The sequence below is a fragment of the Melanostigma gelatinosum genome, assembly GCF_949748355.1.
Source record: "Melanostigma gelatinosum genome assembly, chromosome: 18".
Classification (NCBI taxonomy): domain Eukaryota; kingdom Metazoa; phylum Chordata; class Actinopteri; order Perciformes; family Zoarcidae; genus Melanostigma; species Melanostigma gelatinosum.
Window position 1 is genome coordinate 9395540 of NC_136651.1, and position 14686 is coordinate 9410225.

General features: G+C 42.9%; 1 protein-coding gene across 2 annotated transcripts; it reads left to right on the forward strand.

Annotated features, from left to right (window-relative positions):
* Positions 1 to 1849: 1849 nt before the first annotated feature.
* Positions 1850 to 10847, forward strand: ark2ca (arkadia (RNF111) C-terminal like ring finger ubiquitin ligase 2Ca; the record flags this gene model as incomplete). Of its 2 annotated transcripts, none has more annotated exons than XM_079289512.1 (8): positions 1850 to 1944; positions 8332 to 8632; positions 8722 to 8847; positions 8992 to 9121; positions 9367 to 9471; positions 9630 to 9722; positions 9830 to 9930; positions 10730 to 10847. In XM_079289512.1, exons 1-8 carry the CDS (start codon positions 1884 to 1886, stop codon positions 10845 to 10847), a joined length of 1035 nt encoding a protein of 344 aa, XP_079145638.1. In that variant the 5' UTR covers positions 1850 to 1883. The 2 variants fall into 2 exon arrangements, with proteins under 2 accessions (XP_079145638.1, XP_079145637.1); XM_079289511.1 differs by lacking the exon at positions 1850 to 1944 and adding an exon at positions 4424 to 4578.
* Positions 10848 to 14686: the final 3839 nt, after the last annotated feature.

The following is a 14686-nucleotide window of genomic DNA, read 5'->3' on the forward strand; positions in this document are numbered from 1 at the left end:
GTGCTGCGCATGACTACTGCTGATAGTGCTTGCTCTGCTAAAAAATATTTTAAATAATTTCTTATGAAAAGTAAGCTCTAACAGGCAAATGTAGATATTTAATGAATTAGTTGAACGACAGAAAAATAAACCTTTACTATTGGTTCATCACTTTCAGTATATTTTCAAGCTTCTCTTTAGCATATATCAGTGTAAACATAATGTATTTAGGTTTTGGACTTTTTATGAAACAAAACATTTGAAGAATTCAACTTGGGGTCTAATTAGTATTTTATTTTTTAATCTTTGTAGTTTTAGATCTAGATTCATTGACAAACTATTTCTTGGAATCAATAATGATAACTGTTGGTTAGCTCTGATAATATAAAAATTAGGCAACATGTCAGAAAGGTCTTAAGAAAATCAAACACTTGCCACTGTTTTCATGTTCTGAATGATAAAAGTTTTGCAGTATGAAGTGATAGGCCTTTTTAATACCGTCAAACTGTGATGTGCGAGTAAAGGAAACTGCAGTCGTTCGACCTGCACCGATAGTACGGCATTGTGAAAGGCTCTTTGTGTGGCACCGCAGGCTTAAAAATGAGATGGTGGGAACTGGAAGACGAGGACATATGGGACTAAGAGTTTTGTGACCCCCTCAGCCTCCCCATGCCCATCTGTTCACCCTTCAGGCTTAACACTAAAGGCAGAGACATTTTCAGGACACAGACAGTTGTAAGCATATCTGCTATACAGGGAAATGGTACAACGTAGGGAGAGGTTATTTTTCAAAAGTTATAATTATATCGAATTTTATATTTATTCTGTTGCAGATTATTCAGCTACGTTTGTTGGTGACGTCTCACTGAGCCTTCCTGGCTGGGACAACCAATCCACTGTCTCCCAAAGTGAAAAATAATACGATTAATTAAATTGAATCAAACTAGTTTTCTTGTCCTTAAAAAAACTCAAGATTTCTATTACAAACGGGCTATGTAGTCTTTGGTCATGTGTTAAGACTGAAAGGAGCATCAGATGTTCAGTGTGCTTACAGGGAAGAGGAATTAAACTGGTGAAGAGATTTCTTTGCAGAACATTAAAGTCTCATGAATTGATAGAATTTTCTTCTAATGTTGCTTTGTTTGTAGTTTGACAACACCGGTGTGGGTACGCAAGGCCTTCAATCATACATAATGCATCAGATTATATAAATGTATCACTTGTTTTGCATGTAAAATCAAGGTAACTGGTAGTATGGCTGATAAATGTGCTTGGTTACTTACAGCATATGAGTCATAGTTTCATGTTATTGTTCCTGCTTTTGGGAGCCAGTGAATCATCTGACCTAACTACTACTCCTCAGTGAGAAGTCCTAAATCCCAGTTTAGTTTTGCAAATGTCCCACAAGGTGTGTATATGCATGGCCTTTAATCCTAAATCAGGTGTTGTACAACAATTTAAAGTAAATGCAGTGGAAACTGAAACTGAGATGATTCAAAGTTGCTCAATAATAATAATTTACAGATTAGGCTACTGGGAAATGTTTATCATTGAATTCCTTTACGAATAATTAATTATAGGTAAATAATGTGGCTCGCTGGGGTGACATCTAACCAGATGTCTATTTGAGGGTCACCGACAAGAAAGCCGCTCTACCAAGTTAAGTTTACAGTACCTTATCAGGGGCTGATTGGTTCAGTCATGGGGGCGGGGCTTTCCAGAACGCAGACATCCCATTGGTGGAGCGGGGTGTCAGTGCCGGAGGGTCCTGATCGGAGGGCTCCAGTGATTGGTCGCTCGCGTCTGTGTGTGTCTGTCCGTTTGAATGTGCAGAGGACTGGAGGGGATCATTTCCATGGACCATCTGTCTCACTGGCTACCCACACAACAAAGAAGGACCCAGGATGGTGTTAGTACATGTTGGATATCTGGTTCTCCCCGTCTTCGGCTCAGTTAGAAATAGAGGTATGACTATCTCGATATATCTTCTTATCCTAACCCTAACAAATTTCTCGGCTTTTCCTTCTTTTTAAATGTCCTCAAATGATGTAAACAGAGCTGACACCTGCTAGCAACAAAAAAAAAAAAAAAAAAAAAAAAAACGCAAGCCAGCATAATAGCGACAGTCGAGCGTAGACAACATTAATTAGCCTTTGTGCTAACCGTAGCGTCGCGTCAGAGACCGTTAAAGCGTGGTTAGTGTGACTTAAGACATTTAATGTTAGATAAGAGGAAATGGACGTTTGTTTTTTAGGACGTTTCAGGGTTCGTTAAACGCACCAAAATGACAGCAGCTGTCAAATGGCTTCTCTTTTATCCTCAGCTGGTTTATCTCCCACTGCGTGGTGTTTACGTGCGTTTGCAGCGGGGCATTTTTTTTTGTGTGCAGTCACCGCTAAGCTAACGTTACTGAACAATACCAGTAGCTTCATATACAGACATAGTATACTAGCTTTAGCTAATAAACGTCCACAGCTTTTTGTCTTTAATTTGGTGCCAAAGCAAGTATCTGAATTGAAGCTGACAACCGATAACATGACAAGGGATGCGTGTCCCTTTGTGTGCAACATGCATGGAGTGTGTTCATCTCCTGCGCTCATTTTTTTTTAACCCAGAGTTAGCTTCAATTAAGTGCTCTTCCCATAAAACACAGGTAGCGTGATGGCCGTAGTTAATATTAATGGCTATTTTAAAAACGGTATAAAATGGTGGCATTTTGCCTTAAACCTCGAAACGTGTGTGCGATTAAAAAATAAAAAAAGCGTCAAATGAAAACCTGCAAATTGCGGCGCAGGTGCAGTAAAAATCTAAAATTAACAGAAATATGAGTAATCACTGAATTAGGCCTACTAGCTCTAATCATCCTCCATTGCGGTAGGCTATCTGTGTTATGTAATTATAATAGTAGTGGTAATAGTTTGACGTGCATTGTTAAAACTACATGCAGTAGCACCAATGATTTCATTGTGCTTTTATTTGTGTTCTTTTTTCCTGTTCCATAGTATCGAGGCTGGCTCTACATTCCGCATTTCTCAGACCTTTGTCCCCCTCCATTGTGTAGCTAACGATCATCTGCTGCTGTCTGCCGTAGCCTCTGCCTGTTCTCTGCATCTAGCTGTATTGTGAACCCCCTTCTTCCTCATTTCCTCTTTCCATCTGAAGACGACATTGGCATTAAAAAAAACAAAAAAAAACAGAGTTCCCACTCATACCGTATCCTTCTGTGTAACAGACTAAAGAATAACACCTTTTCTGTAGAAAGCAGTTTGTCTTTATTTAAAGCTGTCATGTTGCTCTTCAGTGAATAACCCATTGTAGCGTTAGATTTTACTACAAACTGTCATTGTGATTCTCCCATTCAGTGTGGATAGACTACATTCTGCTGTAAATTTCTGTAAAGTGGATACATTTTGATTCCCCCCCCCCCCACCCCACACACCTCCCAGATTCGATTACAGCCAGGCTTGATCGAACTCCAATTTTGTCTCCATCCCCTATTAGCGAAAGGTGCATTGTACCAGCTTTTGTAGTCAATAAAGCACTTGTATGATCACTTTTTTTGACCGATAATCCGGCTATCCTAACATTCACCCAATTGGCCGACACATGTAGTTTGAGTTTCACCTCTGATGGTCCACTGCACCTGTTATAGCGGCGTCCAAACGGCTCACCATAATCCTATTCGTGTATGAAAGCCTTTGTTCCTGCTAGCTGAATTGATTTAATCAGTAACAATCAATTGACTAGACTCCAGTCTAACTCATCTTGCCATTTTGAAAATCCCCCACTATCAATCACAGCCCCTCCACCCCCTCCTCAGACACCTCCAGAATGCTATCCATTTTACAGGGATGTGTATATCCTGCACTGCTGTAGAGCTCCTTTTTAGAATGAAAATGTCTTATTCTTTGGTTGTGGTTTTCTACCTTATGTTCTTGTATTAGATCCTAATGCATGGTCATTTTATACTTTTTGTTTTTCCACATTGAACAGCAGATTCCAATGTAAACTTTGTGTAGAGATGTCCCTGCTATACTGAAATGTGCTGTAAGCATACACATCTACTCATTGGATGCTGCTTCTGTTCTGTTAACCCTACAGAGAGCATGGTCGGGCCTTGCCTTTGGTCTTTATTTGCATGGTATTATGGTTATATATAACGATATATGACTATTATCACACAGTGCCACACATACTAATATTTTCCAATAAAGACTGTAGTTTTCTTTCTAACCTTCAGTGTGCTTTTTGCTGATTTCCATGTGTTCCTCCCCTCCTCCCTCCACACTGTGCTGTCACTGAGACGGTCCCCTCACTCTCTATGTGCTCTCATTTCTCAGCTGTCTTTGACAGAGTTTCAAGCCGATCCTCTGCTTACTTCGGAGTAGGGGCAGCCACATTTTCTATAAAGAAAGAATAACAAAAGCATGTTGTAACTGAAACACAACAGCATTGATCTTTAATGTTACACGCCGTCATTTCCTCCTCCATACACTGTTTACAAAACAAAGCGCAGCCTAAACCTCATCATTGGTGATCACTGGTGAGGAGTTAACGTTGGAACAACTTTGGGCGATATGGATACAATCATCTGTCTAGGTATATATATCATTTTGTTTTTAGATGTCAATATATTTGGTCACAGTCAATTTGTGTGAAAACTAAGTGCTTTTTTTTGGGGATAATCACGCAAAAATCATACAAAATGTATTTGCATCATTCCCTGAAATAGTCTAATACAACAAAAACAAACTTGTGTACACCACGGTACAAAAACAATACCATCTCATGGTATTTGATACCGCCCAGCTATACCTCGAGGTATTGACCGCATGGGTTCTTACAACAAAAATAACTTAGAAATCTCTCCTCATTACATTAAACACTGGTTATTAAAGGAAGAAGTCACCACTTAGGGAAATCTTATTTGCTCTCTGGCAGAGTTAGATGATGCTCGGCCAGCAGCTGGTTAGCTTAGCTTAGCATAAAGACTGAGAAACAGCTAGACTGGTCTGTCTAAAGGCAACAAAGATACCAGCGCCTCTAAAGCTCACTGATTAACACGTTATATCCCGTTTGTCACTCATGCAAAAAAACGAGGGGTAAAATGATGTACGAGGGTTTATGTGCACATTACCAACAATAATTGCTGTATGGATTAAACAAGAGCGGTATAGATCTTCTCATCTAACTGTACAACTGTCAACAGTCTCCAAATGTGTAGCATAATAATATATCTATTCAGTTCAATAACCATAAAGAAATATTTCATCTGTGCAGCATTTTGTCTTTGCATGTGTGGAATGTTGTAACATTGGCCTCATTCGTCTCGTCCTTCTCATGGTAATAGTAGAACAGACCTTGACACAGTTATCCAAATACAATCAGAGAAGCAGTTGGTTTTACATATATATTCCTGTAAACAGTAATTCCTTCGTAGCTTGTGATAACAGCACAAGTTTAGATTGTTTATTGCAGGAAGTCAGTCATGTAAAGGCTTTTTGTTACTATAAGATAGTAATGTAACTTGTGGTCTTCCAAGTCTTTAATTACACAAGTTCTAAATGTCTATTAGACCTTAAATTCTCATTTTTCCTCTTAAGATTTTTTGAGTGCATTTGGGTTTGAAAGCTGCTCTCACTTTAAACAATGCATGAACAAGCCTTTCCTTCTGTGAACACTTTAAAAGTGGGTAGACTGGTCAACAACATGCAGCACAGACTCTTGGTGTCACTCCATTCTAACGTATTCAGCACTTGTAAATTACATTTGCAGTTTTAAAGCCTGGGACTTCTTGCCGTCCCGCTGCAGCCACTCGAGCCTTACATCTGTTCACCGTGTCGGATATAGCCGAGAGTTATTTACATGCCGACACAAGGTGCGTCTGAGACACAGCCGTGTTTCTCCTGCGACCACAGCGACACACTTTTAAAGAACTCAACAGCTGTAACGCACAAGTTGTTTCACAGTGGCTGCCTTGCTACAGACCACTTTAATATCGAATGCTTTGTCTTCCACCGTGCTGATGTTTCGCATCAAGGCCAGTGAGTGGTGTGCCATGTTGCCATTTGTGTGCAGCTTTCCAGGCCAGCTGAGCAACATGCAAGCTGATTCCACTCATCAGTCCCTCACTCTGATTGGCAGTGGTGCCAATCAGTGACATCAGCTGGTGTGGCCATGAGGGGGGGGGGGGGTGAAAACTGCATACACTGGGCTCACAGTGTCACATGATGGAGGACCACCGCAGAAGACAGGATTATGTTAGAGGGGAGGTGCGATGGTAAAGCTGCAGTGATGGAAGGGGGGTGGGGTGGGGTGGGGGAGACAGGTTTGATGTCAGACTGCTGCAGTCGCGGCTGGGCAGGGCTTACGGGCCGTCGCTCACGTAGGGACACCATGCCGCAGCTAAACCGTGGGGGAGGGGCTGCCTGTGCAGCGGGAGAGGTGGATGTATGAGTGTGTGTGTGTGTGTGTGTGTGGTGGGGGGTTTGTTCTGCACCAATCAGGCCTGTTGTATCTGAAAGTCAAAGTCTGAAGCAGCGATGTAACAACAACAACAACATCGGGGGCTTGTTGCTGGCAGCACTGCAATATGTCAAATATTAATGTCAGCAGTTCATGCTGTGAAAGAGCCCAGAGACAATTCATTTGATATTTACTTGAAGCTTCACTCTGAGTCCACTCTTGCAGGGTCACGGGCTTCATACAAAAGTGATGTTCTGCCCTTTTGCCATTTCTGCTCTACTTCCTCGTGCCAAATATTGTTTTCGGTTTGCTTGAGGCTCTCAAGGTTCACCGGCTTCCCATGTCCCAAGGTTGTACGCAGCGGAGCAAAACAACAGCCATGCAAACATGTCGTATAAGCAACAATTAAAGGAATTGTTTGACATTTTGGGAAATATGCTTATTTGCCTTCTGGTGGAGATTGATACCACTCTCATTTTAAAACATAAAGGCAAAATCCAGCCACCGGTGAGCAGCTTAGTTTACAGCACAAAGACGAGGAGGAGCTCGTCTGGCTCTGCAAAAGTAATGAACGCTCCCTGATCAACACATTGCATCTCGTGTTTTTAATGTATACAATAACTGAAGTGACTATTTCTCGGCTGGGACCAGAAACGTCTCCGCAGGCAACTTACTAAAGCCAAGATATAGTCCTCCATCTAAAGCCCCATAGAACGACAACAGTGCTTCAGTGTTTGTACAGATTAAACAACCAACATACAATAAGTTCATTAGTGGTAATCAGAGTATCAATCTTCAACTCTTACAGAGAGAAAGTGAATATGCATATAACCAAAATGTTATAGACTTAATAATTAGCAGTGAACCGTCAACTGTAAAATAGATTAGTCAGCACTTGCTGAATGTATCCCAGACCATCAACTGACAGCTAAATGACCTCCCCTCTTCATGTTAGACGTACATTGTCGCTCCATATTACCGTTTTACACGTCCTGCTTTAATCTGCCTGACTCTGCTGACACAACAGTAGATGAGACAATTCGTTCTTCCTAACCAAGCAAACACACAATGCTCCGGTACTTCATTATCTACAGTCCCCCCCCAGCCTGCTGTCTGCTTCCTGTTCCAGAAAGCTAGAGCGCTGTAATGGGCAGCTGGAGTAGTAACTGTTGGCCCCCACCTCGTCCCCTCCTCCCGGCCCTCCTTTATCTGAGCTCGGAGTAATTAGTATTGATTGTCTTGTGCAACTTGATGCCGAGGTGATTCAGTGGGACTAGCACACAATCTCATGTCTCCTCCACCTCTGATAGAAAGGGTGGGGGTGTGGTGGGGGGGTAGAAAGGGAGGCGGTGAATCCTTTGAACCCGCCTCAGTTGCTGTGGAGGGTTATGAATGAGAAATCAGTTAAAGATGTGTTCCTTCAAACGGCAGACATAATACACAGCCCGAATCCATTCAATTGACTAGCAGTGGACCAGAGGCAACCCCTCGGTGCTGTAGATCTTCTCGGGAGCACACCGGGCTGTTAGTGAGGATCCATCCGTCCTGCCGGCTGAGCTATGGCAAGTGGAGAGGCCGGCCATTGGGCGCAATCTGTGTGTGGGTTTAGATGGTGCTTCACAGGGGCCTCAATGTCTGTGTACTCCATCTGCTGTTTTGTCTGTCTTGTCTTGTCCCTTCCTGTGTCAGTGCTCTCCTATTTTCATGTTCTCTCTGTGTGATTGGTTTGTGTGTGTGTGTGTGGGTGAGGAGGCCAGAGAGCGCTTGCCTCGGTGCGTACTCGTCACTGGTTCGTCTGGGTTTCTCTGTAGCGTCTGTCTGTCTGAGTGAGAGTGACCCCGGGCCTATCGGGTTCATTCCTGACCACTTGCATTTATTTACCCGTAGGAGCGCACTTCACCAGGCATCAACACAGCCATGCTACCTCCTGCCGACACTTTCACCTGGGCGCTCCCCAGGCGCCCATCTCAGCAGAGTTCCCTCTGGGACACGGCAGCCAGCCGCCTCAGACCGGCCTTGCCCCCCACCTGCCGCCGGCACACCACCCGCCCCTCACTGCCCTGCCTGCACGCCCTCAGTTCCAGGATGTGCCGGGGCCTCCATTCCTACCTCAGGCCTTACACCAGCAATACCTCATCCAGCAGCAGCTCCTTGAAGCCCAGCACCGCAGGATCCTCCCGCACTCCAGGTAGAACCACCGCCGCCTGCATGCAAGTATAGACGCAGACAGACGAAACACTAAGACAGGCATTTAATCTTATCTTCATCTCATTGCAGAAGAACCCAGGAGCGTATTCCCCTGAACCCTCACCGACTGCGCTCAGGCTATGAGTTCTCCCCTCCCCTCCACGTTCCCCAGCAAATGACACAGCAGCAGCGGTACCTGGCCGAGGGCACCGACTGGTAGGTCACCGTCCGAGGTTAACGAGAGTCCCGCAGAGCAGAGACACGATCACGGCCTGTTATCGCTGCACCCGTCTGTCTGTCTGTCACGGTGCCTCGCGAGGGCGATGATGTTGATTTATTCGCCTGTCTGTCTGCCTGCAGGGATCTCAGCGTTGATGCCGGCCTCCCTCACCACCAGTATCAGCTCCAGCAGCTACCACAGCACTATCAGCATTACCTGGCCTCCCCTCGAATGCACCACTTCCCCAGGAACACATCCTCTGCACAAGTGGTATGTTTGATCATTAAGTTGTCCTGTGCATCATAGATATCTTAACCTGTACGTTTAGGTTTTGCTCCATCGATTTGATCCACCTCTGCCAACTGCTTTTGGTGTCTTGAAAAGAGAAACAGTTTTGTTGTTTGTTCATCTTCAGTATTCTCAAAAATGAGTCTTGCTTTTGTTTCTAACAATGGATTAAAACAATGGAGAAAACTGGCATTCCTGTAATGTGATGACGAGTTCTCTTTTGTTAGGTCGTGCATGAAATCAGAAACTACCCGTACCCCCAGCTGCACCTGCTGGCACTGCAAAGTCTGAATCCTTCGAGGCACGCCACCGCTGTGCGAGAAAGTTATGAGGTAAACCCGTTCCTAAAATGCAGGCTCCTAAATTCATTCTTAACCCTGAAAACCATCTCACCGGAGGTCCGTTTACCAGCTGTTTTATTGTTATTATTACTATTTGTTTCCTTCTTCTTTATACTAATCTCAACTGGATGTCCAATTTACCCCAGGAGTTGTTGCAGCTGGAGGACCGTCTGGGGAGTGTCAGCAGAGGAGCGGTTCAGACAACCATAGAGCGGTTCACCTTTCCACACAAATACAAGAAGGTAAGGCGTAACACACAGAGACCTACACGATTAAACACATTCACACTTCTTTGTATTCTCTTTTCTGAGCCTACCTTTCGTCTCTGTGTAACCTGACCTGCTAACAGAGAAAGCCCCTGCTGCTGAAGATCGGGGAGGAGGAGGAAACAGACGTGGACGAGAAATGCACCATCTGTTTGTCCATGCTGGAGGACGCGGAGGACGTCAGGTCAGAAACGCTTCGTAGCTCCCACAATCCTACTTTCTTTCCCACAAAAACAATTTGGGAATTACGCTCATTTGCTTGATGGCGGAGAGTTAGACTGATACCATGTTGAATATGAGAGTGGTTTTGATCTTCTCATATTTCTCCTTTTAAATAAATGAACTAATGATTAAAAATGGATGGACTTCTCGACTCAGTCAACCTGTCGCTGTGAAATAAATGAGCTAAATGCTAAATCACAAACCATTAACTGGTAGCTAGATCTTCCCTGTTGCTCACATTAGACATACAGGGTCACTCCAAATCACAACCCGTCCAACTTTGTTCTGCCCGACTCAGCTTGAAACAGTCGTCACAACAATAGTTAAGACAATTGGTAGCCAGATTTTGTTACAGACAGACGAGGTGTAACCTCCTGTTTCCAGTCTTTGCGCTAAGCTAAGCTAACCAGGTGCCGGCTCTCGCTTCCCATTTAACAGACAGATACGAGAGAAGTCTGCCTTTTTTATATAACTCAGCCTGAAATCAACTATTTTCCAAATTGTTGCACCTACACATGTGTTTAAAACCAAGTTGGGGCTGTGAAATTCAGGGGATAAGACCCGTGTCCCGTGATGAGGTCAGATTACAGCATGTGGAGTCTCAGCTGTCAGAGAGGCATGTGGGATTGATGACTGGACAGAAGTTGCCTCTGCGTGCCTGAATGAACAAAATGAACTCCCTGTTGGTTTCAGAAGTTTCTTTGCAAGCACATGCCAGACTCAACATTGACTTTGTCTCTCTCTGTCTCTCTGTCCTCCAGGAGATTGCCCTGCATGCACCTCTTCCACCAGGGCTGCGTGGACCAATGGCTGGCCACCAGCAGGAAGTGTCCGATCTGTCGAGTTGACATCGAAACACAGCTGAACCCCGACAGCTGATGAGATTTCAACACCCCCCCCCCCCTTCCTTGTCAATCACCTTCGCGTGGTTCCTGCTTTCTTCCACCTTGGCTTTGCCGGCCTACCTCCCCCCTCTCCCCTCCCCCTCTCCCCTGTTGGGTGCTTTGCCAAATGTCTTCAGACTTCATGTGACATCACCACCCTTCTGACTCACGCTTTACTGAGCCAAGCCAGGAAAACTAACTGCAAGAGAAGCCAACTCTTTTTATATAGAAGCACATCCCTCCGGAGGCAAAAAAACACGCAGAAACACACACACTGACACACACACACACACACACTCATGTACACAGGGTTTACTCGTAGCTTGCTGGTCGTAAGTGGGTCGTTGTTGCTGTTGTGGTGTTGTACTGTAGGTAGTCCTGGGCTGTGTAGCATGTCCGTAAAGCCATGACTTAATGTCCTGAGAGTGGAAAACACATAACCCCACACTGAGCTGGCTACTTTCTCTCTTTTTATCTCTCTCTTTCTCTCTCTCTCTCTCTCTATATATATATACAAATATATATTTCTCTCTTTTCAAACACACTTCAATCAAAATGAATATTCTGCCACACACGAAAGCTTAACAAATGCTCTGATGCCATGTTTACCTAAAGATCATTTGTGGTCGTAGTAGAGTAGCAGTAACCAACAAGTGATATCTGATGCGCTGTCGCCTTCTTTGGGGGGGAAGCACCAGCTTGCTGAGTGTTTTAATTCTATCATGCAGCTTTGACATTTTGCAATACAGTTGTACATTTACTTTGGGTTGGTGTCGTGTGAGTAGGTCTCTCACTGCCGTGGAAAACAGAGCCCAGTGATTGAGTCGTTTGTTGTATTTTAAAAATAGGTAGAAAGTAATTTTACCAAAATGCATTTTTGTCACGGTGTAGCTTGAACCTGGCGCGCAGGTTCACGTGTGTGTGTGTGTGTGTGTGTGCTCTGCCCTGCTGTGTGTGACTTAAAGAATGTGTCTAACAAATGCGTGCCTGTTCAAAGAGTGCAAATGTGTGTGTTTCAAGGGGTTCGAGGCAACACCGAGTCGTTAACTCAATGTAGGTTAACCGCATGGCCACTGGAGCGCTGACACAACACAAAGCCAAAAAAAAAAAAAAAAAAAAAACTGGGATGAAAAATGGAACTGCAGAGTGAGGTGGGAGGAAGACTGTGCTGCCCATGTACCTGTTTCTTCATCTGAAAAGTGTGTACTTTAAAAAAATGCATGTTTCGTTGTCGACTTGGGCTGTTAGCTTTGGTAGCGTTTCTTCAATTCTAAAAAAAAAAAAGGTACAGAGGTGGCTTTGCATGACTTAGTTAATCTGAGCTGTGACTATCTTCTCAACACTAACAAACAAAAAACAAAAAAACAGTGTCAGTGGCTGCTCCCCTGACTTGTAGCGTGTGTTCATCCTGTCCCCCTTTGGTGGCAACGATGGGTTTAATGTTTACCTTATTGCCTAAAGAACAAGCACATGTGACAATAGTTATAGCAACAAAAAAGGGTTTTTTTTCCCCTTGGTATTGCATTTGCGTTGGTTTATATTTAGGTATAGATTCATGCAGTGTTTTGAGCAGAGAGAGAGAGATAGAGAGAGAGGAGCTTGCGTATTGATTTTGTGTATTTGTGTGACAGACCTCCCCTCGTGGTTGCTATGCTGGTTGCTATGCTGTATTGCTAGAACATGTAGAACGTGATGCGACAGAGGCAGCCTCCCTCTCGCAGTGCACACAGACACAACAGCAGGAAAACACTCAGGCTGGTAACACTCGCCTGACCAGTTTTCACTTCTCTTTTTTTCTTTTTTTTTTTTCTTGTCTTTTCAGTTCTACAGGATGCCTTTAGGACCCTCACTGTCCTATGCACTATGAGACCTTTTTTCTTTTTTTATCCTCGTTAAGGATCAATTAACTGGGATTATTTTCTCCCCTTGTCTTGTGCACTGCCGGTGTCGAAACTGCCTCCTTCCCGTAGTGGAGTCATCCGTGATGAAGTTTTCATAGTTTACACAGGGTGTTGTCAGTTGAGATGCCTTAAGTATTTAACAATCATAATTTATTACTAACTGTAGATATTGTGGGTATGTATTTAATTTTATATAGTTTTTCGGGGGTTGGATTGGGTATTGAATCACAATTTATTTATTTAGAAATAACACAAAAATGCTTTGAAAAAAAACTATTACCTCATTTTTGCATTGTTTTAAATGGGAATGCTTTGCATGCAGTTGTACTTTTTGGAACACTAAAGTTAAAGAAAAAAAAAGAGCCCCGCTGTTTGATCTCCACAAGCTGGCTGCGATGTTTACTGTCCAAGGCTGAGCTACTGAGCTCTCTCTCTCTCTCTCTCTCTCTCTCTCTCTCTCTCTCTCTCTCTCTCTCTCTCTCTCTCTCTCTCTCTCTCTCTCTCTCTCTCTCTCTCTCTCTCTCTCTCTCTCTCTCTCTCTCTCTCTCTCTCATATATATATATGTGGTGCTGTGGATCTTGGTTACATTCCATTCAATGCAATTTCTCTGATCCCCCATGCTGTGATGTAGTGGACAAACTGCAATTAAGTGATTCTTTTTTTTGGTTTGTTTTTGCACTCACTTGTTTAAATATGGGAACCCTCTCACTGGCAAAAAAAAATGCACTATGGGTCTTAATAACGATCATCTGTGAAGCATGTTCCTTCGCTTTAACTCTTTGTATCGATCTTTTCATTTTCATCTCTCTGGTGTTTCTCTTCAGTTCGTAGACTTAAGCATAACAAGTGCCTCGCTTTAAGTGTTCGGAGATATTTCCATATGACTGAAACCACAATCAATCCGTGAAGCCACCATGCCTTATTGGTTGCATAATTAAATAAGAGAGAGTCGTGAAGGAGCTAAGATAACATTTGACTGTATCTACAAAAGCCATCGTCCTCAAAAATTTAAGTCAAACTGTCCAAACTAGCTGTTGGTTTGCAGAACTGGAGCGCTACATATTGTGGAAATAGTTCTGACTATAAAGAGGTTTCACTGTGGACTTTACAAATACTTCAGTGATCCTTCTTTAATTCTCTTTATCTCCTATCTCCGACTCTCCACTTTTTTTTATTTTACCGTCCATCTCTCCTCTCAGAATCTATCCTCCGTTTCCTTCCACAGTCTAAAGGGAAGGCAAGGATTTTAAAGCACAACCTTTTCTAAAAATGCATGTTTTCTCAGGTTTCAATATAGTCTCAATGGTTTCATAGTATATGGTGAAAATATATACAAAGAATATATCAGAAAAAAACAACATAATTTTGTTGCTGTTTGAAACGGAAAAACAAAACTGAAGAGAAAATATCCCAAAAAGTGCCAGTGAAAGGGCTGCCGCCATCCTCGTATGAAACTCTGCTGTTTAGCTGTGACTGCGCAATGTTTTTCAATATAGGATATTTTATCTGAAAATAGAACTATTTATCATTCATATTAAAGCAATAGCGCATTAATGGTGATGTGTGTGTTGATGAAGAAATGGATGAGCATATTATGGGTAAATGTTAGAGTCACATGTGGTGGAATTTTGTACTTTATTACAAAAAAGTACTACTAATAATAATAATGATTTCAAAAGTTGCATTGCTAAACCCAAACTGTTCTGTTTTTTTAATTTTAATTTTATTTCATGGCTTGTATATTATCCTTTTGTATGTGCTCTTTTTGTAATAAATTGGATAAAATGGACAAGTTCTGCTTTTTATGTCTTCTATTCTGGTACAATGTGATCTCATTCGTTCTAATTTGACTTTGACACTTAAGAAGCTATTATTAGGTAAAATAAGAAGAAAAGTGAAAATGCGGTGATAGTTTTGAGTCAGTTTCAGTTT